At 43.4% G+C, this 25,329-nt stretch overlaps 3 protein-coding genes across 7 annotated transcripts in view; 2 read left to right on the forward strand and 1 right to left on the reverse strand.

Moving 5' to 3' along the window:
* On the reverse strand, window positions 1–3,987 carry LOC121708763. Of its 4 annotated transcripts, none has more exons than XM_042091634.1 (7): window positions 3,845–3,975; window positions 3,516–3,605; window positions 1,907–1,987; window positions 1,732–1,798; window positions 1,373–1,596; window positions 755–956; window positions 1–362 (listed from the first exon to the last, which is right to left on the reverse strand). In XM_042091634.1, exons 2-7 carry the CDS (start codon window positions 3,560–3,562, stop codon window positions 198–200), a joined length of 786 nt encoding a protein of 261 aa, XP_041947568.1. In that variant the 5' UTR covers window positions 3,563–3,605; window positions 3,845–3,975; the 3' UTR covers window positions 1–197. The 4 variants fall into 4 exon arrangements, with proteins under 4 accessions (XP_041947568.1, XP_041947567.1, XP_041947565.1 ...); XM_042091633.1 differs by having other exon boundaries at window positions 5–362; window positions 1,732–1,777; window positions 1,865–1,987; window positions 3,888–3,987; XM_042091631.1 differs by having other exon boundaries at window positions 5–362; window positions 1,732–1,777; window positions 1,865–1,987; window positions 3,845–3,982.
* A 1,749-nt stretch (window positions 3,988–5,736) lies between these two features.
* The window catches only part of kif1c (kinesin family member 1C), a 23,437-nt gene continuing 3,844 nt past the window's right edge, over window positions 5,737–25,329 (forward strand). The window contains exons 1-21 of one of the 2 annotated variants that reach the window (XM_042091625.1): window positions 5,737–6,352; window positions 10,039–10,188; window positions 11,465–11,538; window positions 11,738–11,917; window positions 12,680–12,745; window positions 13,558–13,736; window positions 14,048–14,159; window positions 14,829–14,906; window positions 15,094–15,159; window positions 15,564–15,642; window positions 15,819–15,897; window positions 16,234–16,382; window positions 16,664–16,836; window positions 17,442–17,521; window positions 17,848–17,923; window positions 18,163–18,242; window positions 21,329–21,423; window positions 21,604–21,687; window positions 22,013–22,193; window positions 22,770–22,842; window positions 23,041–23,139. In XM_042091625.1, coding sequence (XP_041947559.1) covers window positions 10,068–10,188; window positions 11,465–11,538; window positions 11,738–11,917; window positions 12,680–12,745; window positions 13,558–13,736; window positions 14,048–14,159; window positions 14,829–14,906; window positions 15,094–15,159; window positions 15,564–15,642; window positions 15,819–15,897; window positions 16,234–16,382; window positions 16,664–16,836; window positions 17,442–17,521; window positions 17,848–17,923; window positions 18,163–18,242; window positions 21,329–21,423; window positions 21,604–21,687; window positions 22,013–22,193; window positions 22,770–22,842; window positions 23,041–23,139 — 2,124 coding nt within the window. In that variant the 5' untranslated portion in view covers window positions 5,737–6,352; window positions 10,039–10,067. Of the gene's footprint in view, window positions 6,353–9,849; window positions 9,869–10,038; window positions 10,189–11,464; window positions 11,539–11,737; window positions 11,918–12,679; window positions 12,746–13,557; window positions 13,737–14,047; window positions 14,160–14,828; window positions 14,907–15,093; window positions 15,160–15,563; window positions 15,643–15,818; window positions 15,898–16,233; window positions 16,383–16,663; window positions 16,837–17,441; window positions 17,522–17,847; window positions 17,924–18,162; window positions 18,243–21,328; window positions 21,424–21,603; window positions 21,688–22,012; window positions 22,194–22,769; window positions 22,843–23,040; window positions 23,140–25,329 lie in introns of those variants that run through there. The other variant, XM_042091626.1, reaches the window with a different exon arrangement.
* The window catches only part of LOC121708759, a 30,263-nt gene continuing 24,940 nt past the window's right edge, over window positions 20,007–25,329 (forward strand). The window contains exon 1 of the mRNA XM_042091624.1: window positions 20,007–20,012. The gene's annotated coding sequence lies outside the window, so the exon portion shown is untranslated. The remainder of the gene's footprint in view (window positions 20,013–25,329) is intronic.

The following is a 25,329-nucleotide window of genomic DNA, read 5'->3' on the forward strand; positions in this document are numbered from 1 at the left end:
TAAAATGAGAGAAATATTATTTAATTTAACTTATGGTGTTAAGATTTGATTATTACACTATCATAAAAAAAACATTGAAGCTTGAGATGCATGAGTAAATGACTACATTCCTTGACAATTAATGATAAAAACATGACGAAGGAAAGCATTTCCCATCTGAAATAAAGGAGTTCTGTAAGCCCCAGAACAGAACATTTTCACTCCTCGGTTCTTTGCCCAAATCCCCAGAATTGTTCCTGCGGCAAACTGGGGCTTTGCCAGGCTCTCTGTGACTGCCGGTCCGCAGATGCAAGAACAAAAGCTGTCATGGGATTTCCACCTGGCGCAAGACTCAGCATCTGATCACATCCAGGAAGCACGTGCTGCGGAACAGAGCACAGACGTTTAGTCCGCCGAAATGTAGGAATTTTGAGGATTACATTTAGTTTACTAGATTTGGTTCATTGAAGTAAAACATTGCCCCTGAGGACAAAACAGCAGGTGTTACACATAATTACTGATAAATAATTTCAAAATGCACTAGGCTATCTGTTGTCTGTATAATAAGTCAATCTGTATGCTGTGATTTTGATTTTTATATATATATATATATATATATATATATATATATATATAGTTTATTAGTTTTTCTGCGATGTTAGTGGTGCGATGTGGGTGGGTGGGATGTGGGTTGCTATGTGTCTGTTGTTTGTTCTATGAGAAAATACAATAAAAAGACTTTGATTAAAAAATATGCACTAGGCTAAACGTGTACCTTGTGGCTGTACAATGCGGCGTCTGTGTATGTATGGGTAATGCTATCTTGTAAGTCTATTGGAGTCTCCTTTAAACCATCTCTGGAAATGGGCTCAAGCAACTGCTCATCCCGAGCCACTATAAGGTCCTTATACCCCATTGTGTTGTCTTCTGTTGGCACAAACTCATTGCTGTCGCTCCACCAGATATCCCTCTTGAGCCTGAGAAACACATATAGTTACCTTTTTTTAAGAATGAAAACGTAAAGTCCCATCAGCTTTTACACACGTTCCACAAGTATGCATAGCCTGCATTGCACACTGCCCTCTTTTCAACAAGGACCCAGCTGGTTTTCACTAGTAATTGCACAGTACAACCACAAGGGGGAGTCTGACAGCATGCAAACCAGCACTTTTACATTGTCTGACTCACAAATCAGATATCTGATTGATCTCACCGCTTGTCAGTGGAATAGATGATAAAATTTAACATGCATGACACTATATCAAAACAATAATTTCCTGCAGAGCATGTACATGGTGAATAAACCTAAATTATTGAGAATATACCCAGATAAACCAGATTATAGAGAATATACCCTGTAATTAAAATGGCACTACCCCTCATATAACCTCACAGGTCAATGGAGCTCTGTCTTCTCTTCAGATCCCCTATGTGGTTCAACACGGCGGCCACTTTGGGCTGCATCGCTGGAGTCCTCCGCACCTCAGTGCTCCGCTTCCCCTTCTGCCGACGCCCCATCAGATCAGCTGGGGAAGGCAGCTGCTCTGCTCCCGGAGCCAAATCCTCACCCCATCGGCGTTTTGAGGGTGGCCCCTGTATGACTCCCTTTGCATTCACCTGGACAATGTCGCATTTTGATTATTAGGCCTATAAAACTTATTTTTTTGTAAAATTGAAAAATGGCTGAAATATATATGTGTAGTTTTATACAGAGCTGGAAATATCAATACCATACTTCAGTCTGACACTCACATGTCCTCTGGGGGATGTGAAGCAGTTGACATGGGGACTCTCGTGGCTGGGGGTCAACAAAGGGACGCTACAACAAGGTTCACACAACACAACTGATATATGTGACTGTTGAAGAATTGACAATGTTGGTCACCTAGGTTGATGTACAATTCTATCCCAGAATGCCTCATCATACTGGGGGAAAGCACTGGGCTCCTGGAAAGATACAGACTGTGGGACCTCCTCCTCACACATTCGTTGCACCTCCTTCGACCTCCTGCGGTATTGTAACACACACACAAACACACACACACACACACACACACATAAACTGAAACTGCATCAGGCCGATTTTGCATAGACTTTTTTTTCCTTTCTTTTGTAAGCTAGTTAGAAATGAATGCATTCATCATTATTCCAAAATATAACCGCAAAGAGGAATTCAGGTGAGGGAACCTGTTTTACAGAGAACCATCACACTGAAACAGAGGTGGGTAATGAAGTACAAATACGCAGACATCCCAAGTCTCCCGCATATTGATAGCGGCTCCCTGACGCCCGCAAATTAGATAAAATCTCCCGGAATCTAGAGTGAGCGATCAAGAGCGCGCATGCGAGACCGCGTGTGCATCTGAGTGTAGCGCGCACACGAGGGGAGAGAGAGAGAGAGGTGGTGCGTGTGTGTCTGAGCGCATCAAAGACAGAGAGCATCCTGATTGGCCTGTTTCGCTAAATCAACCAATCAGTTTTCAGTGTAGGCGGGCTTTTATGTCTTTTCTCCCGAACTTAATTAATCAGTTCAGTAGAAACAGGAGCGTCATGGTAGAGTCAGTGCCTCAAAAAAAGATAAATGAGACCCATTTCAAAGTGTAGGCTACCCTTGTCTCATAAGAGTAAAACATATTATACAACAATTGGGTTCTATGGAACTATTTATTTGTTTCTGATTGTAAACAGTGACTTTAGCATTGCCCACAGCGGGTTAAATGATTGCAAAAGACATGTTGAGGTGAGTTTAACAAGTGTCAATTCATAATTCATGTGCATATTATTCAGGCCTATAGCCTACTAGATGGCTAGTTGCCAAGGCTACATGAAAAGACCAAACTACCAAAATCTACATATTTTATTTTCACAATTTCTATCTATAGGCCTTCCTTATTTGTTGTACTGACATTATTTTTTATTTATTTATTTTTTTGGGGGGGGCGGGGGGGCTTCGTGATGCCTCCCTGAAATGACTTTTTGCAAGTTGGGATGTCTGAATACGTTATTACTGTAGCCTAAGCATTTTCAGGTATCTGGACTTTACTGGAGTATTTATTTTTATTACAACTTCTTTCACTCACTCATTACTTATCTATTTCTATTTCGTGTCGTTTCACTTTCCAGACATAAAGACTTGTGTTCCCAGTGGTGTTTTACTTTTTTAACACAGGCTGCTTGAGTAGGGTAGGCTATATTTTGCCATCCCTCCATAACACACCAAATAGCCTCCCACAGACTACTTACTAACATTATTGCATTTATTCAACGAGAGAGAGAGAGACCATGTGATTTTCACATTGAAACTGGTTTAGACAATTTGGACAGCAGCCTACTACTGATAGTGCCAAAAGTAGGCTACTAGCTAGCCTTCTTGTAGCTAACATTAGCTAGAAAATGACAGTGTCACTTTGTTAGATTACCTAAACATCCATGTTAGATGACAAACACCTACAATTGTATTCTAGTTTTCCTCTTTAGAGTATTGTGAACAACAATACTCATCAAACTTTATTGAGGCACGTAGGTTATGCACTCACCGGGCAAAAGACAAGAATTCTTCATCATTCTCAATCTGGAGCTCCATCTGACTAAGCTGTTTAATGTTGGCTGTAACAAACCTGGAATAACTGCGAAAACAAAATGAAAGAGGACCAAGAGGAAAGGTATCTTGCCGTTTCAAATCAGCACATACTTAGCTGTTAATATAGTCTTTTTGCTGCCTTGATGAGTCTGGCTTGAAGTTATTAACTGCTAACCTGTCAAGTTAGCTAACGTTAGCTAGCATCTGTCAAGTGAATGGTTAATAATTTATATTAGGGACTACTATGGAAGAATAAGATTACTAATATTTTGTCAAAATACGTACAGCAATAGCAATATGGTGACGATAATATTCGGACAACTTGTACCTAAAGACAAGCCACAGAGAGAACTGTAGATGCTACCAAATGTTTCAGGTGATGTTCATGCTAGCCACCAGCTGGTGTTACCCTTTGCCCTCACGTGACCTCCAGTATTCTGTTTTGCAAACAGCAGCACTGCCACCAGCCTTCACCCTCAATATTATGGTCACTCAGAAAGCGTGCATTTTTATGCACATGTGCCTTTTACATACACCATCTGATTGAGTTTAGGTGAAATCAAATTAATTATATTTTATACATATTGTATACATATTAAATGAGGGTATTGCCAATGCACGCATCACGTATAGCCTTTTCCCTATGAATTTTCTAACAACCAAAAATATCAGCCAGATGCTAATGGGTGCTGAGTGGCAAACAAAGTATGCCATCTGTCCAATTCCATATCATATTTTTGCATGCCAACAACATAATTTTCTCTCGCAACATGAAAGAAAATAATGATAGAATAGTAACATGTAAAGAAAATAGTCATACTGTTTGTTCAGATGTTCATAGCCTGCTTGATTTAAGGGACAAATAACATGCATTTTCTGTGTCTTGTCATTTGGGGTCACTTTTTGTAAAGTTTATTTTTTGGGCTTTTCTTTCCTCTTTTTTTTAGAGAGAGAGAGAGAGAGAGAGAGAGAGAGAGGATGGGGTAGTATAAGAAAATGGTTGGGAGAGAGATTGACATTTATTTATTTAAATAAATACATTTATTCAAAATTCTACTGGATCAAAATGAACTTAGTTTCTCGTAGGCATGCATGGGCCTTGTAGACTTTGCAGGACTTGTCTTGTGTGTGTGTTTTTTATCCAGTCTGTGTATCACTAGAATGACACAGTTTCACTTCTCACAGATGTCTCATCACATGGCTGGTGCATTATGGCACACACACACACACACACACACACGCACACACACACACAGACAGACACACACACACGTGCGCGCGCGCGCACACACACACACACACACACACACACACACACACACACACACACACACACACTTTTACCTAACTTACTCTACATCATCCTGTTATCTGTCTACAAACACCATCACATTTTGGGAACACAACTTTTGGGAATACAACCGACTTGTTTTGATCTCTGAATAAATACATTTGAATGACTGTATCAATGCTAACAAAGCAATGCAATTCAAAACACAACCTAGCTGACTGGCACATAGCCTACTGGACCTTGCTACATTGCCACACACCCTCTTTTGTTTTCTAAAGTGTCCTTGTTTGTTTCCACATGCTGCATAGGAACTCAGACAGTGGAAACTAGAGCACACAAAAAAAAAACAAGATATCCCACTGCCAATCTAAAACTGAACAGTTGGCTGGCTTTTTGAGATATGAGGGGTTATCAATTAATATAAAAACATAATCAGGTGTTATAATTAAATCTCTAGGGTGTAGAGTACATATTTCATATCAGGCTAAATTAATTTTTAAATCTAATTTTTTTTTCAGGGGTTGAAGGCCCACTGCATTTTTGCTAGGTAAAAACATTTTAATGATTAATTATTTCATTTTAATTAGCTATTATTTTGGGAGTTGTATTTTATTTTAATAATATGGACAAAAGCCAGATCAACACATCACTTTTGTAAGACTCAGAGAAGGCCTTTACTACTTTTTTATATTGAGAATGCTATTTTGAGGCACTTTAGTGTACTTAAATGTAATTTCACTGTTTTTACAAACCCAGATTAGACCAAGAAGTGAATGCTATTAGATAAATGTGCCTCACCATCTCTTAAAATCTGTGACTCTTCTTTATGGAAAGCGACGTCATGTGGGACATAGGGGCAGTGCTGTCCTGTGAGCGTGAAGAGGTGGAGCTTACAGGGGAAGAAGGGTGACGGGGCCGCACGCGAGGCTGCGGGCAGCGGCAACTTTTTAATCTATCACCTTATTCTTTACATTTATTTATGGTTTATTATTTAGGGTCATACTATACCATCGCGGCAACTATTGAAGTGTCACGCCCTTCTCATACTAAGTTTTTCGGTGTACTTTTTTTGGCAGTCTCTTGGAAGGAAAGATTTTTGGGACTTGTTCGGAATTTTGTCTTGGTGACCAGGCGTGGAACGGAAAATCTATTCTTTTTCTTTCGTCTGTTTTGTCAAGACAGCGTATTTTAAAGTTTACAAAAGTTTACGTCGTGTAGGCTACTTGTTCGACGTGCTTTAGGCTACTGGTGTAGTTTCACTTCATGTCTGATGTATGGGCAACCCGAAAAAACTGACTGGACTTAACTTTTTATTCCGTCGTCGAGAGCAGTGATCCGCTTGCCAATTATCTGGGCAGGTGGTAGGCAAAGCTTAGACTACTCTCAGAAGTTTTCTCTGTATTTGTTCGAGCTTTTTAAACGTTTAAAGTAGTTGACGTTGTGATTTGGTCGTTTTGCAATCACCAGAAGCATTTCTAGCAGGAAATAAGATAATTTAACTGGTAAGTATCCTACTTTTAACTCCTACATCATCCATCTGGAATCTCTTTCGCTCTCTCTCTCCCTCTATCTGTCGTCCGTGTAATGGTAAGGGAGGGCACGATTACTTTAACACTTTTTAAAAAATGTCAGCAGGATTCTCAATTAGGATGTAGGGTAGGCCTATACTAAATCACAGACAGGCCACTAAATCACACATCTAGGCCACGAAGTGTTGTCTGTTTGTCAACGTTTCTTCAAAATAGTAGCATGCCCTATTTCATTTAAAAAACATGCCACTGGTGTGACCTACAGCCTATTTTTCCAGTTCAGCACAAGCATAGACTTCATTGACTTTTGAAGACTTTTCTGAGTGACTTAATAAGTTGAGAGATATGGTATCATCGACGACCACATAACCTAGTTTAAGGCCATCATCTGGTTTGTTTACACTGATGAGTGGCTGTTTCATCATCATTGTTTTTATCAAACCATGTGACTGGTGATCTGATTGAAGGTAGCTCACAGGTGATCTAGTCTTGTGATGTTTTTACAGTTAAAACTAACCCCTTAAACGTGGTCTCTTTGCTCATTGATGAAGGACTGTCTTGCATTTTTCTCCTAGCATTTGTGAGACAAGTTAGGCTATTGAAGATAAATCAGTGAAGTGAGACTATAGCACTCCAAATGTACAAAAGGCTCCCAGTTGAGGCCCTTTGTCTCTAAAGGGACATTTGTAAGTCATCTCCTCCCCATGAAGCCAGTTTTCTAGGCTAGTGGTTGAACAGCTCTTTGAAATGTTTCGTAGCTATTTTTTTTCCATGTATGTAGTTGCCCTGGGAAAGCCGGATTGCACTCACCAGTTTTAAGTGGTCTGATTTCCAACCACAGACAACAAAGCAGCCTTAACATAGTTTGAGTATTGTGAAGTTCTGTTGTCTTTTCACTGGGTTGCAGAGAATTGTGTGTGCACGTGTGTGTGTGTGTGTGTGTGTATATGTGTGTGTGTGTGTGTGCGCCAATGCAGCATGTAACATTATTTAATCTCCATGTGATTCTGTTTATCCTCTAACAAGGTGCTTGCAGGTTTGTCAACCCTGGTAGGTCTGAAACGTGGTTTAACCATGTTACCTTAAATCTGTTCTTCAGCTGAATCACTTACAGGCTGTAGAACACAACTCTGTGTGTGAACTGTTTCTCTTCTCTTGCGGTCTTCTCTACTGGATGAGGCTTTTATTACATGGTTCACATAATGACAGACATGAGGTGCATTCCTCAAGCTGACTCACAGTATTTCTCCCTGCCTCGCGCTCTCTCTCTCTCTCTCTCTCTGCACCTCTTTCTCACTTGATATTCTCTCTCATCTTCACTTCTCTCTCCCGTTTCTTCTCTTCTTTCTGCATAGGGCCTTTTTTTTTGCTGTTTTTCGATCCCACCTCTTTTTCAAGTTCTGCAGACACTGGAATCACTCACGCGGAATATTTTTAGCAAAGGCCTATTTCACGTGTCATCGCCACAAACGCCCTACACATGTTAGCAAGCTTTGGACATGCTGAGTTAATTTCACTCAAACACATCAGTATCATCCAAACATCTTAAAATGACCCAAGCCCACCCCTTAGTGAGGGATTGAGTGCTTCGCCATGTAATTGGCTGCTGTGTTTTCGACTCTTGTTTTCGCCACACTCACCACTAATATGTCTCTAACACTACACGGACGGCAGAGAACAAGCACTGGCAGAGGCATCAAAGAGCAGCGAGTGCCAGTCATCTGAATCCGGCATAAACAAACAGGCCAGTGCTTCACCGAGTGCGCTCTCCTATGAAAGTGGATCAGCTGTGGCCGGTGCCAAGGCGACACTTGGGGGAGAGATAAAGACAGGACATAATCAAACTCAAATTAATGTTCTTTCCTCAGTGTCTGGCTGATCGCAGGCCTGTGGAACTAGAATGAAACGAGTAGTAGTTGGCTGATTTGCTATGCAAATGATTGGCTTTTGTATAGGCTGCACCAGTAGCTGTTAAAGAAAGATCATGTGATTCAGCGTGTGCTGGACTGTTTGTAAATGTGAATGATTTGGATCTGGATAATCCTGTCCACTAGTAGTGCTTATAAGTAGCCATGGAAATACAAACAGACACAATCTAACTAAAGTTAAATATTTTCTGTGGTAGAATAATTGGAAAAACACTGATAGTTTTGTGTTTTCTCAAACTTTCTCAAATTCTTTTTGTTGACAATCCATATTACTTTGAAATATTCTAATCCCAAGGTCAACCAAATGGCAACTTTGCATGAAGTATACGCATGGCAATTAGAAATATTAGCATTTGTAAAAAGTTACTGTGTTAGTGAAGTGTAGGCCTGAAACACCACGTTTAATGTGGTCCTCTCAGACAAACACAGTTAAGCACCATCATAGCCTGCACTCACCAGCTCAATTCTACTCCTGTTGCCTACACAAAAGCAGACTTTACACTGCATGATCAAAGCTCCTTATGACTTTTCCCCACATGAAGAGGATTACGGCGAAGGTGCTCTGCCTGCCACACACACACACACATCAGCTGGAGTGTTTGTGGAATGAAAGAATAGCAAGAGGCATATGGATGGGGTGAGGGCTCTACCCCTCTCGCTCGCTAACTCGCTTGGTCACCTGCTGCTGTTGCGTAAGGCAGTGACTGCTCCAGCCTGTGGAAGCTATGCCTGTTATGTTTGTTATGCGTGCCATGCAGGCCTGCTCTGTTTGCGGACAGACAGTCTTGTCTGCGTTAGGAGGGCGTCGCCGGACTTGTTTTAGACGGCCGTTTCTCTGCAGGGTTGCTTGTCTGTTCCTTAAGAATTTGAGATAAGGAGTCGTCCATACCCACAGGCACATTCCAAAGGGACTCTTAGCTTAATGATTACACCTCCCTGTTGTCACCCAGCAGGCCTGTGATCCTCGTAAGCAAGTAGCCAGAGTTATGTCACGTCAGCATTCATCATCTTAGGACGTCCACATGCTTACTGTGTAGGTGGGAGTTTCTAGAAGAGCCATTTCTAGGTGTGTTTTGTCTTACCTCCTTCACTGAGATTGAGTTTTTTTAGGACAGCACTGTTGAGTAATTGTTCAATCATCCCATGCTGAGGTTTTGCAAGAGCTTGCATCAGTGGAGTTCTTCTCTGACCTAATCGTCCCTTAAGCTGGGAACACCTGTTTGCTGCCCTCAACAACAAGTGGCAGAGTGTCAGAGAATGATGGGAAATATTCGTATCTCATTGAGCGAGCGGGGGAGTGTATGAGGGTGCGAGGGAGTGTATGAGGGTGCAAGTGAGTGCAAGGCAGACGGAGAGTCAGAGCAATGAAGGCCGGTGAGTTTGGCCTCAAATTGACATGGCTACTTTGAAGTTGGCTCCGGCTTTGCTTTTGCCTCAGGTTGCAAAGAAAAGACCAAAGAACGTGCATTACCCACCACCCTGTCTGACGCGGCTGAGTATTTGGGCTGTGTGCCATGCCGACTTTCTGCAAAAGCAAAAGGATTTTCCATCAAAGGATTCCGTAAAGTGCATTCTGTTTCGCTGGGTTGTTGGAAGTTTATCTGTAATTTCTTTTCTTTAATGTGTTGCCATAATAATCACACATCTGCTCTCTCTCTCTCTCTCTCTCTCTCTCTCTCTCTCTCTCTCTCTCTCTCTCTCTCTCTCTCTCTCTCTCTCTCTCTGCTCTAGGGAGAGAAAGAACGAGAAGAGAGAGAGGAATGCCAGAGGCCAATATGGCTGGGGCCTCGGTGAAGGTGGCAGTGCGGGTCCGGCCCTTTAACTCTCGTGAAACCAATCGAGGGGCCAAGTGTGTCATCCAAATGCAGGAGAAATCCACATGTGAGTGAAATGCAAAACACACACACACACAGACTCTTACACAAACATACACACACCCCCATGCTACGTTGGCCTGCCTTTGTGAAATGTTTGCCATTGGCTTGTTTCCCGAGCTGTTTGCCTATTTTCCCATTAGATTAGATCACAGTGTGGGTGTTGTGTTGAGCATGCATTGTGGATCGTATAAATATAGCCCCATTGTTGTCAGTCGCACTAAGTCCTCTAAGAAGAGAGAGTCCTGATACTGATATACGTGGTTATTCTCTGGAGCTTTCTTTGGGAGCTCTTGCTCACACTCTCCCACATCAGTTTAAACAGTCTCTTGTCCACTGTTTAATCTGCCTTGCGTCTATTGTTCTCCAAACCGAGGCCCGGAGCTGTCAAAAATGCACACCAGCCAAGCGAGGCTCCTGCGTGTGGCGAGTGCTCTCTAGTTCAGGTTACACAACACTTTTCCACCCAGGGCTCCCCACCCCTCCTTTGCTTCTCTCGCTCCCTCTCTCTCTCTCTCTCTCGCTCTCTCGCTCTCTCTCTCTCTCGCTCCCTCTCGCTCTCTCGCTCTCTCTCTCTCTCGCTCCCTCTCGCTCGCTCGCTCTCTCGCTCCCTCTCTCTCTCTCTCCCCTCTCTGTCTCTTTCGCTTTCTCTCTCTCTCTCCCTCGCTCTCCCTATCTAAAGAATCTGCTCAGCTGGCAGTCTGTTTGGCTTGACCTCCCTCCAGTACAAACACGCTGATGTTTGACAGGCCAAGGCTGGGGCTTCGCCATTGTTCGGTGGCGGTCTGCTCTCACTCGGTGGAGGCCACCGCCGCCCCGCGTTTCCTTTAACCGCCCCTTAGATGTGGGACCGAGGCCCAGCAAGCCCTCCTACTCAGCATGTCCCATTATAGCCAGCTGAGAGAGAGAGGGCTTTGTTAGGGAACCTCTGGAGAAAGAAAGAACTGTGGAGACCAGACAGATATCTACAGAAGGCCTCACTACAATGAACCAAGTTTGCCTGATGTTTTGGTGTTTTATTCTTTATTAACTAACTACGCTAAATATATTTGGTTTCTAAGTGTTCTTATAGATTATTCTCACATTCTTAAATGCTAAATAGACATACAATGGAAACTTTGAAAGTCAGCTGAGGGCTGAATTCTGAACTTGTATTTTTTAGTCTCAGTTTTAAGACTCCTGATTCAGTATGTGAACAGAGTGTAGACAGAGAGTATGTAAAGCTATGTTTTGTTTATCTGTGTTACCTATGAGATTATAATCCAGATTATTTCCCCGGGCAGGTATCTCTAACCCCAGGCAGCCCAAAGACTCAAAGAACTTCACGTTTGATTACTCCTACTGGTCACACACCTCGGTGAGCAACCCTTCTCCAGTTATTAGTCTGTCTTCTCATAGCTGACTCAGAGTGACTTCTCCCAGTGACTCACGTGTCATTAAATTACACATTCACTCGTGAAAGTAAGCATCCTGAATACATGATACTATGATGTATGTACAGTGTCCTTTGGTGATGTCCTTTGTCCTTTGCTGATGTCCACTCTCGCTGACCACAGGTGGAGGACCCATGCTTTGCCTCCCAGAGGCAGGTGTACCTGGACATTGGTGAGGAGATGCTGCTGCATGCCTTCGAGGGCTATAACGTGTGCATCTTTGCCTATGGCCAGACGGGGTCGGGGAAGTCCTACACCATGATGGGCAAGCAGGAGCCCGGGCAGCAGGGCATCATTCCACAGGTACCTCAGCACGAGAGAAGGAGTTGGAAGGTTAACAAACAGGAGACTACTTTATCTTGGTTGGCTGAGGTTTTTATGTTTGCTGCCGTCTGCATGCAATTTGATAAGGAAATATTGTGGCACAGGTTCAGATCTGGTTAAGGATTCCATGCAAAATACAATCAAACCATTTAGGCAGCTCAACAAGTAGGCCATGAAGTCTGTGAGCAATTTGTATGTTGACATTCAGCCTTGAAATATGTGACTTCCTGTTGGGAGACTAGTACCCTGACCCTGGGAATCATGGGAATTGTATTTCACAAGACACATAAATAACTAGTGTCTATGTATAGAGCCATGCAGCTGTGTAGTAACTGATATTTAAAGCAGGCAAGCAGATGTATTTTTAGAGAAATACCGAATTTATAAATATGCAAAAGCCACATTGTTACATGTTTGTTGGGAACATGATCTGAACAAGTAGACATAACGTGACTACTTAATGCTGAAATGTTTGAATCTATATTAAGTTAAGCCTCATGAAGCCATCCTTTGTGAAGTACCATTCTAATGCACAAGGGTGTCTGTGTATCAGTGAATTTGATTTTTCAAGATCAAATCATGTTCAAAAACATCTTTATTTCACCCATTTATTACGTTATAGGGATTTCAGTTGTGTTGATTTGTAAAGACCCTCATGTTCTGTCCCGTCCTGGTCTCAGCTGGTGCAGTGCTGGTGAAACTCGGATGTAACAGTGCCATGTCTGTACTTTCTTGTTGCAGCTATGTGAGGATTTGTTCAAGCGCATTGTGGACAATGTTGACCCAGACGTGTCCTTCTCAGTGGAGGTAAGAGAGCAGCCACGGGCCTCTTAATAACACACACACACACTAATGCACATACACAGCTCTGTTCCCACCTGACTGGAAGAACCAGGAAGTAAGCTCAGCCAGCTACAACAGGGAGGGGAGGAGGAGGGGTTTGAGTTTCAGGATGAGGTGTTGAATGTGACAACTGCACACAAGGGCCGTTCCTGGTATCTTATTTCAAATCTCATCTTGCAGATAAAATACATGGAACAAATGTCTACTTCACACAAGTGCATTTGGCGTTTGTCCTTAAACGCTTTTTGTAATCTAAATACAACTTAATCAATATTTCTCCCTCACACCTCCCCTTGTCTGCCGGTCAAATCCTGCCTTATCTCCTGGCGGCTTTAAACATCTGATCTGGGGCAGTGTGCCATGCAAACATGAGCTCTGTGGATTGTTTTTGGTTCAGGAGTTGTGCTGTTGATGTGTTCCCATGCCGCACACTGGGTTCTTGTTAAAAACATTCTTTTGGTACTGTGTCATCACCGTGTTGGGGATCATGAACTCAGATCACTGCCAAGCAACTTAACAAAGATCACTTGTTGATTTTGTAAGAAATTGGACATGTATGTTAACATGGCTGAGCAGAGGTTTTAACAAAATTGAGAAGAAAGTTCATGAACAAATAAAAAACTTATTCTTTTGCAAAAGGAAAGAGGATTACAGACATTTCTTGAGCTCTTTTCTAGTCCTGCTTTGCTGGTAGTGCTAGTGTTGATTTCATTTTTTTGGGCATTTGGGGGACATATTGTATGGAGACACCTAAGCTACCCTCTCTGTGTGTGTAGGTGTCATACATGGAGATCTACTGTGAGCGTGTGCGAGACCTGCTGAACCCAAAGAGCAAAGGGCCGCTGCGAGTGCGTGAGCACCCAATCATGGGGCCTTATGTGGAGGACCTCTCCAAGATGGCCGTCACCAACTACAGTGATATCGCTGACCTCATGGACTGTGGCAACAAGGCCAGGTACACGACACTGAGGAAATGTTTGATCATGGTGTTACCACGGCTGGTTTCCCATAGTGCTTTGGGTGGTGTTATGCTCTCCTGGGGCACTCATTCACCAGTTATCCATGTCAGTGTATCATACAACTGGAAGTATACATAACATAGTGGTTATATATTAACATGGACTTTGAGGAAATTCAGCCATTTGTTATCACACTTGTATTGTTGCCTTAAAGGTTATTTGTAGAAGCCGCTCTCTTATGTGTCTAGTGTGTGTGTGTGTGTGGATGTTTGTGTGTTAACTTGCTTTGACATCTCCCCTTCCTCAGGACTGTGGCTGCCACAAACATGAATGAGACGAGCAGTCGCTCGCATGCAGTCTTCACCATCCTCTTCACACAGCGCAGACACGACCAGATGACTAACCTGGACACTGAGAAGGTGTGTGTGGGTGGGGGAGTGGTTTGTGCTTTGCAAGTGTCAATAAATCTGTGCAAGATTGGCCCTCTAATGTGAATTTAGCACACAGCATATTAAAAGAGGAAGTAAAGGTCACTCAAGGCCTTCCTCTGGTGCAAGGCATACTTTGCTCTTCTGCAAGAAACAGAAAGAGACTATATTACTAAACAAAACATGGTGATGATGATCAGACACGACTAAACCGTTTAATCTAGCCTGGAACCAGCCCAAATATATCACTCTATGCCAGGCTACATTTAAGCTACACCTCCTGATCTGATTACATTCATGCTTAACTATCATGATATAAAAGCGTAGTAGTGGTGGGGGGTGCAGCTATGAATTAATATATATTGTGGAATATAAACATGTCCAAAACTTCACCAGCTGTTATGGTATTGGGTGCTATGGGGTGCTGTTATGGTATTGGATGCTATGGGGTGCTGTTATGGTATTGGGTGCTATGGTGTGCTATGGGGTGCTGTTATGGTATTGGGTGCTATGGGGTGCTGTTATGGTATTGGGTGCTATGGTGTGCTGTTATGGTATGGGGTGCTGTTATGGTATTGGGTGCTATGGTGGTTGAGTTGAGTGTTGTTGCAGCAGAAACGGGAAAAGTGAAAGCAGAGTTTTGTGTTAACGTGTTCTCAGGTGAGTAAGATCAGCCTGGTTGACCTGGCGGGAAGTGAAAGAGCCGACTCGACGGGAGCAAAAGGCATGAGGTTAAAGGTGAGTGAGCGACCGCAGACACCACAGCCGTCCCAGTCGCCGGCTTTAATGTGATATTTCACACCTCACAGCAAATGTCAGATGGGATGTTTTTTTGTATCACTTACATCAAACTTTCGTGGAATTCGCTGACTTTTAAAGGCCATTTTCATGGAATTAAATGTTTTTTTTTTGTGTGACCCAACAGGAAGGTGCCAATATCAACAAGTCACTGACCACACTGGGGAAGGTCATCTCTGCTCTGGCTGAAATGGTGATCATCATCTTTCTCTCAATCTCTTTTGCTTTCACTCCTCTAGTTCTCTCTTCCCTACTGTATATCCCACATTCCATTATTCTCCCCCCCCCCACACACACACACACCACCCCCCCCCACACACACACACCAACCCCCCACACACACACACACACACCACCCCCAGCACCAACATTCCTGTGTGCAACTGTCACTTGAGAACACATTAGACTTGACCCCTGGTCCTGTTTGGCTGGAGCTTAATCAGACTAATGCACTGTTGGGGGTATTGATTTATGCCAAGTGTCATTGATTTGGGGTTACGGAGGCACTTCTTCATGAACTGGCCGTGATGGAGCATTTCAGTGTTCGTTCAGTGTGACTCATATTTGCCACATGTGAATTTGTTTCTCCCCACATAGCAAAGCACTAAGAAGAGGAAGTCGGATTTCATTCCTTACCGAGATTCTGTGCTAACATGGCTTCTGAGGGAGAATTTAGGTAAAGCTGTGTGTGTGTGTGTGAGTGTGTGTATAAGAGGGTGAATGAACAAGAGAGAGAGAGAGAGAGCCTATGTCTCTGAGTTCACAAGTACAAGTATGTTGGTATGATGTGTAGTGCATACCTATACCTATGTGCTTTGTCCATACTGATAGTCTGTATTTTCGTTCCTAAAGGTGGTAACTCGCGAACAGCCATGATCGCTGCTCTTAGTCCAGCTGATATCAACTATGATGAAACACTGAGCACACTCAGGTACTGTCAACAACCAGAAACACACACACACACACGCACACACACATACACATACACATACACACAGATACTTCATCCACACAGATGCATAAATGGACATGCATGTATACATGAAATTGACTTCTGATGTTGGCGAAATTGGATCGCTCATCATGTACATTCCCAAGCCAAATAAAAGTGTTCTAAGGAGAGGACAATCTGTAGGAGAATGAGAATTTGTCTTAGATATTTTTCATCTATCATTTACTCACATAATGGCCTGGTTTTGGAGACGAAATGTGAAAGTGGGATGTTGAAGCGCTCATTTCTCGGCGGGTCAAACTCTTGTTCATTCAGGTATGCAGACAGGGCCAAGCAGATCCGCTGCAACGCTGTCATTAACGAGGACCCCAACCATCGCCTGGTGCGAGAGCTCAAGGAGGAGGTCAACCGACTCAAAGAGCTGCTCCTCGCCCAGGGCCTTAGCGAGCTCATTACTGCCCCAGGTAACACACAGATACTGACACACACACACACACACACACACACACTCGCACACAGACATGCTCACGCATACATACAAGCAGACAGACTGTAAAATTACTTCCTCTTGTATTTGAGCTTTGAGCTCGCACTGGTAGACATGCATAGCTCATACACTAATGCTAAGTTTCTGTACTGCCATTAGTTTATTGGTGAAGTGCTCACATACATAAACACACACACACACACACACACACACACACCCTCCCTCTCATTCCTCCCTGTTCTCTGCTTATGTCGTCAGGCCCAGACGGCAACAATTTGGCTCGGGTCATTGCCGGCTCCTCCAGTGCCATGGAAGTCTCCGATTCCCATCAGCCACCTCTGTCAGACCCCACGTCGCCCCTCGAGGCCCCCACGGAAGAGCAGGGCCCCCACGGACCCATCAGCAAGGAGGAGGCCGTGGAGAGGCTCAAGGTAGGAAATGGCTCTCACATTCCACAGGCTGGAGGCTACTTCTGGTAGATTGTGTGGTTGTGGATGGTCCTACTTTTTCAATAATGTTTTTCAAAGCAAGACTTAAGTGTTTGTAGAGACAATACTCAAACATGCATTGTTGCCGCCAGCCGTAATCCTGTACGCACTGTGCATACAATTTTTCAATGCTTTATTCATGAAATCATTCAATATTACGACAATAAAAATAGCTTGTGTACTGTCTTAATTGAAACATGCTTCGTGCACAAATGATGTCCATTTTCTATGCCATAAACATAGACTATCTCAACATAAGGGTACATTAGATAATGATTGGTGTAAACTTTGTCACGACATAATAAGCAGTTCTGGCACTTGGGCCATGGTGCGTACTATGGAATACAACCCTAGCGGCACCCCTTCACTCATGTGCACATACAGTATATGTTTGTGTTATACGTGCACATATACATATATTTTCGAATATATGTATTTGTATATATATATATATATATATATGTAGTGTCAGAGCACTTGCTTGTTGTTGATGCTTGCTATGCAGTGCACCCTTCATGTTCTCTTACACCTCGGCTCTCCTTTCCCAGGAAACAGAGAAGATCATCGCTGAGATGAACGAGACCTGGGAGGAGAAACTCAGGAAAACCGAGGCCATCCGACAGGAAAGGTTAGACACACCCAGCCTTCTCTTTCATCTGTCACGCCTCATTCACATGCCCTGTATCGCTTTGTCTCTCGCTCTCACACACAGACGCACTCACATATACACAGTGGAAACTTTGGTTGCACATACACACACACTCACTCACAGACAGACACACTCACACAGACACGCACACTCACACAGACAGACACTACACATTCACACACACGCACTCACACAGACACACACGCACCGTGGAAACTTTGATTTCACTCTTTCCTTTTATCGGTGCAGTAGTCAGGATGAGTGCTGTGGCTCACAGTTCTTTGTTCCCCCTGGTGTGTCTGCAGAGAGTCCCTGCTGGCAGAGATGGGCGTGTCCATCCGCGAGGACGGAGGAACGGTGGGGGTCTTCTCTCCTAAAAGAGTGAGTCAGCACACCCCAGCCTTCCGCTCTCCACCCCCACCCCCGCCCCGGCCGCCCACACAATCCTTTACACCAACACACGCACAAATGTGCCATAATTTGTTTTACTAAGGGTAATTACACTGCAGAGAAGCTTTTGTAGCGCAGCTTTGGGGAAATGTGCCTCAGGGCTTGTAAAACTAATAAAACGCTTATTGTGTCAGGAGTTAACTGTGTGTGTGTGTGTTTGTGTGTTTCAGACTCCTCATCTGGTGAACTTGAATGAAGATCCACTGATGTCCGAGTGTCTGATCTACTACATTAAGGATGGGCTGACCAGGTGAACATCATTGACATCATTATAAATTATTGATTTGACAAAAGGAAACGTACCGTATGTGAATCTGTTGAGGGATTCTTGACTGTCGTAAGATGCAAAGGGATCATAGTCTCGTGAGAGGCATTGGGATCCAATGTTGTTTACACACATGTTCAAATAGCAAAAAGCAGCACCTTTAGGATACTCAAAGCCAGTGTTTGGAATAACGCCGTTGAAAAGAACGGCGTTAGGTAACGACGTTATTTTTTCAGTAACGAGGTAATCTAACTAATTACTTTTCCCGTCGTTACAACGGTGTTAACGTTACTGGACGTTAAATGCGTTGCGTTACTATGCATTGATTGAATAAACGGTGTAATCCGAATGCACCCCTGGCTCGCAGCTAGTGAGGAGGTGGGTTAATAACGACGTAAGCGATTATTATTGGCTAAGGCAGAGTCATGTTTCATGGTAGCCAATCAGAGCCAGTATTTTTACACACTTGCCAGCACACGCGCCACACACACACACAACAGCTAAATAGAGATTCGACAAAACAGCAGAGGTCTGGTAGCCTGGAAAATCTTAAGAAAGATGAAGGGTCTGGCAAAGAACAATGTAATGGCCCAACTCGAGGGGGGGCAAAGAACTATGTAATGGCCCAACTCGAGGGGCGGCAACAAGCATGCATTTAAAAATCTCACTGCACGCAATTGGATAACACTAGGCCATGTTTACTCTCAATGATTTCGGACTTCGATGCAATCGGATAACACTACGACCAATGTGTACTGTCCTCTAACATTGCCGCGCTGTCTTCATCAGTTTAGCTGGTTCCCCGGAATGTTGGGGTAAAAGTAACGTGCATCATTGCTCTTTGCCAGAGTGTCTCGCAGAGACAATTCCATTTTGCTCTCGCGAGAACTCTGGATTTCCAGGGTAGAGGTCTGGAGCAATCCGATGAAAAGTTGGCATTTTCAAGGTGGAGATGTAAGCACTACTTCAAATTCATTGTGGTCAAAGGCAAGAACATGCATGTAATGTGTACATTATGTCCAGGAGCGAAGACTTTGTCGACATCCGTTGTAAGCAACTCTAATTTAATGAAGCATCTCACACACGCATCTAAAGCTAGTGGCCAAAAACACTGATACCTCCACCACAGATGATAGCTTGCCATCCACTAGCAAAGAAGGACTCAGAGTAAAGTCCTCCAAGCAGCAAAAGCTAGATCTTTCTGCCTTACAACAAAAACCTATGACAGGCTGAAGTCAACCGTAGGTCTGTCGAAGTGCAATATCTTGAATTTCCCCTTGGGGATCAATAAAATATTTATCTATCTATCTATCTAATAAATATCGAAGGTTATGTAGCCTACAAACACCTGTCTGTTCTACTCATTTCAACTGGCTGCTCAAAACTGCTAAAAAAAAACGCAACAGTAACGCAAATAGTTACTTTCCCTGGTAACGAGTTACTCTTATCATAGAGTAATTCAGTTACTAACTCAGTTACTTTTTGGAACAAGTAGTGAGTAACTATAACTAATTACTTTTTTAAAGTAACGTTCCCAACACTGCTCACAGCTGGATGTGCAAAGAAAGCGCTAATGCCAAGTTTTCTATGCGCAGAAAGCGAACGTTGTGCCTTGCCATATTACGTGGAATTTACTAAGCTGTCACTTCATTATGTAAACAGCATGTTCCACTCTGGGGGGGGGGGGTGTTTGTGAAATGGATTACACCTGCTTTTAAAAGGCGGAATTTGTTTTCCGCAAAACAGACGTGCGCTGTTTTCATACAGCAGAATACCTAATCAGTCCCTATTAACACTTCTCCCATGTGTTCGCGCCATACTCCCACTTTTCCCTCGCCCTTTTCCCTCGCCCTCCCATAAATCAGTGACCGAAGCGCAGATAGCCATTCTGTGCTCCAGTGGCAGGCAAAATGCGCTTTGATCCACGTCCATCATCAGTTTTGTACATACGATGCCATGTTTTAAGGTGCAAATAGCGTCAGAAACAGGCGGTAACTTTTAGTACATTAGGCCCTTTGTGATTTTAAAAAGGTTGACTGGAAAATAGACTGCCAAACTGTTCTGAGTGTAATTGGTGCTAATTCCAAATTGCTGTTCTGTTCTTTGATGTCACTGGTTCATTCATAGTATGTCTCTTATGTTGTTGGGTCAAGCTTTGTGGAGTCCAAGTTGAGTTTCCCCACAGGGACTGTCTACTCCAGTAATACCAGCGGATGTCAGAACATTTGTTAAAATAGACAAAACATGGAGTCCACTGGTGATTGTTAACCATGTACAAGCACAGAGTCCCAGCCAATGTGCCGTAGGTATTGGCTTTGCGTCATTTGTGTGACCTGTCAGTCAACAGAATGTTATTAAAGTAGAATATGGTTGTTGACTTTAGGAAGTCGCCACCCACGTTTCACACGCACTGTCATAAAAGGCTTTTGTGTGCTGCTGTGACAGGCTCTGCAGCTAAACTGGTGGACAGACCACAAATACCTCCGTGCATTTAACCACTGCTACCATGTTACCCTGCAACCTGTTTAGTCAAAGAGAGTGCAACAATATAGCTTAAGCAAGGGGGTTGTTTAGCATACTTATTGGAGAGAGAAGAAGAGCACTTCATCTTTATCACTCTGTGTAATATTCTGTATTATGTTTTTGCCACTAACCAGTTGAAGTCTTGGGAATAATCAGTCAGTGCAGTAGTAGTTGGAGATACAAAGTACTAAGAGAGAATTGACATGTAAGTTGTAGAATAGGTCTTCCGAGATTCACTCATCAGTATTGTGAAGCTCGTCTCTTGTCTTAATGTGGTTTTAGATTGGGATAGTCATCAGCTGGTGTAATTGTGCTGCCTACAAACCTAATTTCCTGTGGGAGGCATTCGAGTTTGAGTTCTGTTGAGTTGAACAGCTTGGAACGGTTCAAACTCTGTGTGATCACAGTCTGTGGGAGATTTTATCCATAAGTCATTATCGCAATTAATTCAAATTGCCATTTGCGTTGACTGCAAACAGTCTGGCCTGTTCCTCCCAGTGTGCAGGTTGTTGTATAACTTTGGCTGTGTGTGTGTGTGTGTTTAATAGGGTGGGTCAGAACGAGGTGGACATCCGTCTGAGTGGTCAGTTTATCAAAGAGCAGCACTGCATCTTCGGCAGCAGAGTCACTGAATCAGGAGAAGGTAAGATCGCGCATGCAGGCACGCACACATACACTTGCGCACACACACACACACACACACACACATGCATCGTCTACAGGGCGCCACTAATTGCCCACTCCTCCCATATGAACTAGTACAGCGTGTGCTGTTTTGTTGTGTGCCGACTGTCATGGCAGTTTGTGTTTTTCTCTCTTGCAGTGGAAGTGACAGTGCAGCCTCTGGACGGGGCGGAGACGTATGTCAACGGCAAGCAAATTACAGAGCCGGTGGTGCTCAAACAAGGTACCAGACTCCCCCTCCCACACACACACACACACACACACACACACACACACACACAGACATATGCATGTATTTGCCCATACATGCACAATTGACTGCAGGCATTCGTCTATTTTGTTTTTTTCTAAGTTCCAGTCATACATCTTTCTCACGCTCCTGCTGTCACCCTTACATTTTCTCTGTCCGTCTATCCCCCCCCCCCTCTCTCTCTCTCTCTCTCTCTCTCTCTCTCTCTCTCTCTCTCTCTCTCTCTCTCTCTCTCTCTCTCTCTCTCTCTCTCCCACTCTCCCACTCTCTCTCACTCTCACTGTCTGTTGTCTCCTAGGCAACAGGGTGGTGATGGGCAAGAATCATGTGTTCCGATTCAACCACCCGGAGCAGGCGCGGCAGGAGCGCGAGCGCAACGCGGCCCAGGACCAGCAGGGGGAGCAGGCGGACTGGAGCTATGCCCAGAGAGAGCTCCTGGAGAAGCAGGGCATCGACATCAAACAGGAGATGGAGAAAAGGTGAGCGCATGCCAGACAACTTCTCCTGAGTCACGCCCTGGCGTATAACCAGACAGGCCTATTATGGAGAAAAAACATCTGGACAAATCACACTGCAGGAAAGGAATCATTACAGGAAATGGATATGAGGTGGAACAGCGAGTTATTGATGCAAAGTTCACATTCAAAATCAAATCATTTGAAAATAACAGTGAATAGCTGTATGTTAAAACTATAGATGACAGTGCTATTTTCAATTCTCAAAATAGCACTTCAGACCCGTGAATGTCACAAGTAGATTTGGGGAGTTGAAATGTATTCATCCCGACATCAGGCAGTCTCCTAAATAAATCATCACTCTCCGCGTGCAGCTCAGGGGCATGTTGTTGTGAGTGCAGTGAGGACATGATACCAGGCTCGCTTTGTACTGTCATACATTAAAAGCTAATAAAGGGCTGATCTGTTGCCTGTTGTTTGTTTGGTTGTATCTTTGTTTGTTTTCGTTGTTTTATCTTTTTGCACTTTTCCACTTTGTTTTTGTTTTTTCCCACCCCCCGCATGTCAGTCATCATCTGTCATTATGTCCCCATCCACCAGGCTTCAGGATCTGGAGAATCAGTACCGCAAAGAGAAGGAGGAGGCAGACCAGATACTGGAACAACAGAGACTGGTGAGTGTGGGAGAGAGAGAAAGAAAGAGGGAGGGAGGGAGGGAGGGGGGAGCAAAACTGAAAGGCTGTTCAAACTGATCTCCATATTATCACTACTTAACATGCTGAAACTGCAGATATGCTCATACAATGGGTATGATGCACATACAGTCATATATAATATGCATTTGACCATGACCTTGTCCTCCCCCTCCCCAGTATGCAGACTCTGACAGCGGGGACGACTCCGACAAGCGCTCCTGTGAGGAGAGCTGGAGGCTCATCTCCTCCCTCCGAGAGAAGCTACCAGCCAACAAGGTCAGACACGCACACAGTCTCCGTCTCATTCTCTCCCTCTCTCTCTCTCTTTCCCTCTCTTTGTGGTTCTGTTTTTCCCCTTTCTCTCTCACTTTTCTATCTTTCTCTATCAGTCTCTCTGCATCACACACACACACTTGCTTTGTGCTCTCCCTTGTCATTCTCACCAATGACCTCACTCATCAAATGCTTTTACCAAACCTGGTAAACATTCCCATTTTACGCACGGCTGGTCACGGCTCCCACTCACTCTGATAAACTCTCTTTCTGTCTCTCCCTCTCTGTCTCTCCTTCTCTCTCTCTCTGTGTCTCTCTCTCACGCACTCTTTTCCCCATCTCTCACACCTCCACACACCCACATTTTAGCCGGAGAGTATTTCTCTCCTCGCCCGCTGTCTGAGTCACTGTCTGAAGGTCACACACACCACTGTGTTTGTGAGCTTCTCTCTCTCTCTCTCTCTCTCTCTCTCTCTCTCTCTCTCTCTCTCTCTCTCTCTCTCTCTCTTTCTCAGGGCTGCATCTGAATGATAAGGCCTTGTCTTGCTGGTAGCACTAGTTGGGGATTTAATTATTTCATCTTATCTGATGGGAGGGTGGAATTATTCACATGCAGTTTGGCAGAATAGGCTTTTTGGACGTGCTGTGCCCTTTGATAGACAACTCCTAGCACCTTCAGCCAAATGTGTCTGAAGTGTCTGTAAGTGGGATTTGGACTCGCAGTCAAATTTATTTCCTCACTGGAATCAATGGTGCTTGTAAAGTAGAGATACTAAAGCCCCATTTCCAAAAGAGTTGGGACGCTGTGTAAAATGTAAATACAAACAGAATACTAAGATTTGCAAATCACCTAAACAAATATATTTGATTGGGAATAGTGTGAAGACAACATGCCACGATGAAATGAGTCCAGTTCAACAAAATAAAAAATGGGTTTATTAGATATTCATAATCCATAGACCTTAGGGTTTAAAAGAAGGGGTCATTTGTTCAATTCCGTTTAGCCAACCCAGAGATATTGGCCAAAATGTGAAAGCTATCCTCATCTCACCAAAAAAACAAGTTTTGAGGAAATCGCCTTTGAAGTTTGTGAAGTGTAAATGAGCATATTATGTATATTTCTATAAGACTATGCATCCTGATAAAGTTCCCTTTGCCTTTGGAATTAAAATAGCCCCGGTGCTGTCACTGTCAATCTCTGTTGTCCATTCTCTAAAGAAATCCGTAGCCAAAGAATAGAATCTCTATTGTTTAATCCAAAAAGATCCGGACTACACAGCGCAGCATCTAAATGCTCAATTCACACAGGTGGTAAAACTCGTGAGGCATTCGAGATGACAAGGACAACAAGCCTAATGCTTAATGCATAGCCTAATGTTTTTGTTTCCAAAACAAATTGAATCGGACCAATCGGGTGCAGTCTCCATGAGGAATCTGGTCAGCAACAACTGTATGTTTAGGTTGCTGTTTCTCCTCCTAAATCTCTTGGCTAAAATAGAAATTTTCTTCAGAATAATTAGGAATGGATAGCCTATTTATGATGACTTCTTGAAGAGGCCAAAAGCCAAAACCAGAGAAAACGGAAACTTTCCTGTTCTCACACAGCCTAATCCACAGACTAGGGTTTAAAACAAGGGGTCATTTGTCCAATATGACAGGTCTGGCATTTTTTGATCATATTTAAATATGATTTCTTCTTTGAAGGAAAGAGTTTTAACATTTGTGAATGAAGCATTATAAAGATGAATTCAAAACGAGCATACATTTTATATAAAATATTGAAATTTTTCAGTTTCAACATGCCTCTGTCCTTTTTTCAACTAAATATGAGTTTATGAGATTTGAAGTTTTTATCCGTATTCATTTATGTGACTTTACACAGCGTCACAACTTCAGAAACCGGGTTGTACTAGAAAACAGACAACATGGCCCAATATGGGTAAAAGCATGCGGAAGACAATCACTGTACCACTAGTAATGACAGCAGGACTTTCTAATTTACGTTTCTTTCTCTCTTTCACACTCACACACTCATTCCCACGCTGTTAAGTGCCCTATTCTCATGTTATAATATGAATAGACGTTAGCTGAATTGAGTTAAATTGAATTGAATTGAACCTTAATGAGTCAATGGAACAGTGCCTTCAGGAAAGTAATGGTGTGTTGAAAACAACTCTCAGCCCCTTTAATGAG

The sequence above is a fragment of the Alosa sapidissima genome, chromosome 5, assembly GCF_018492685.1.
Source record: "Alosa sapidissima isolate fAloSap1 chromosome 5, fAloSap1.pri, whole genome shotgun sequence".
Taxonomy (NCBI): domain Eukaryota; kingdom Metazoa; phylum Chordata; class Actinopteri; order Clupeiformes; family Clupeidae; genus Alosa; species Alosa sapidissima.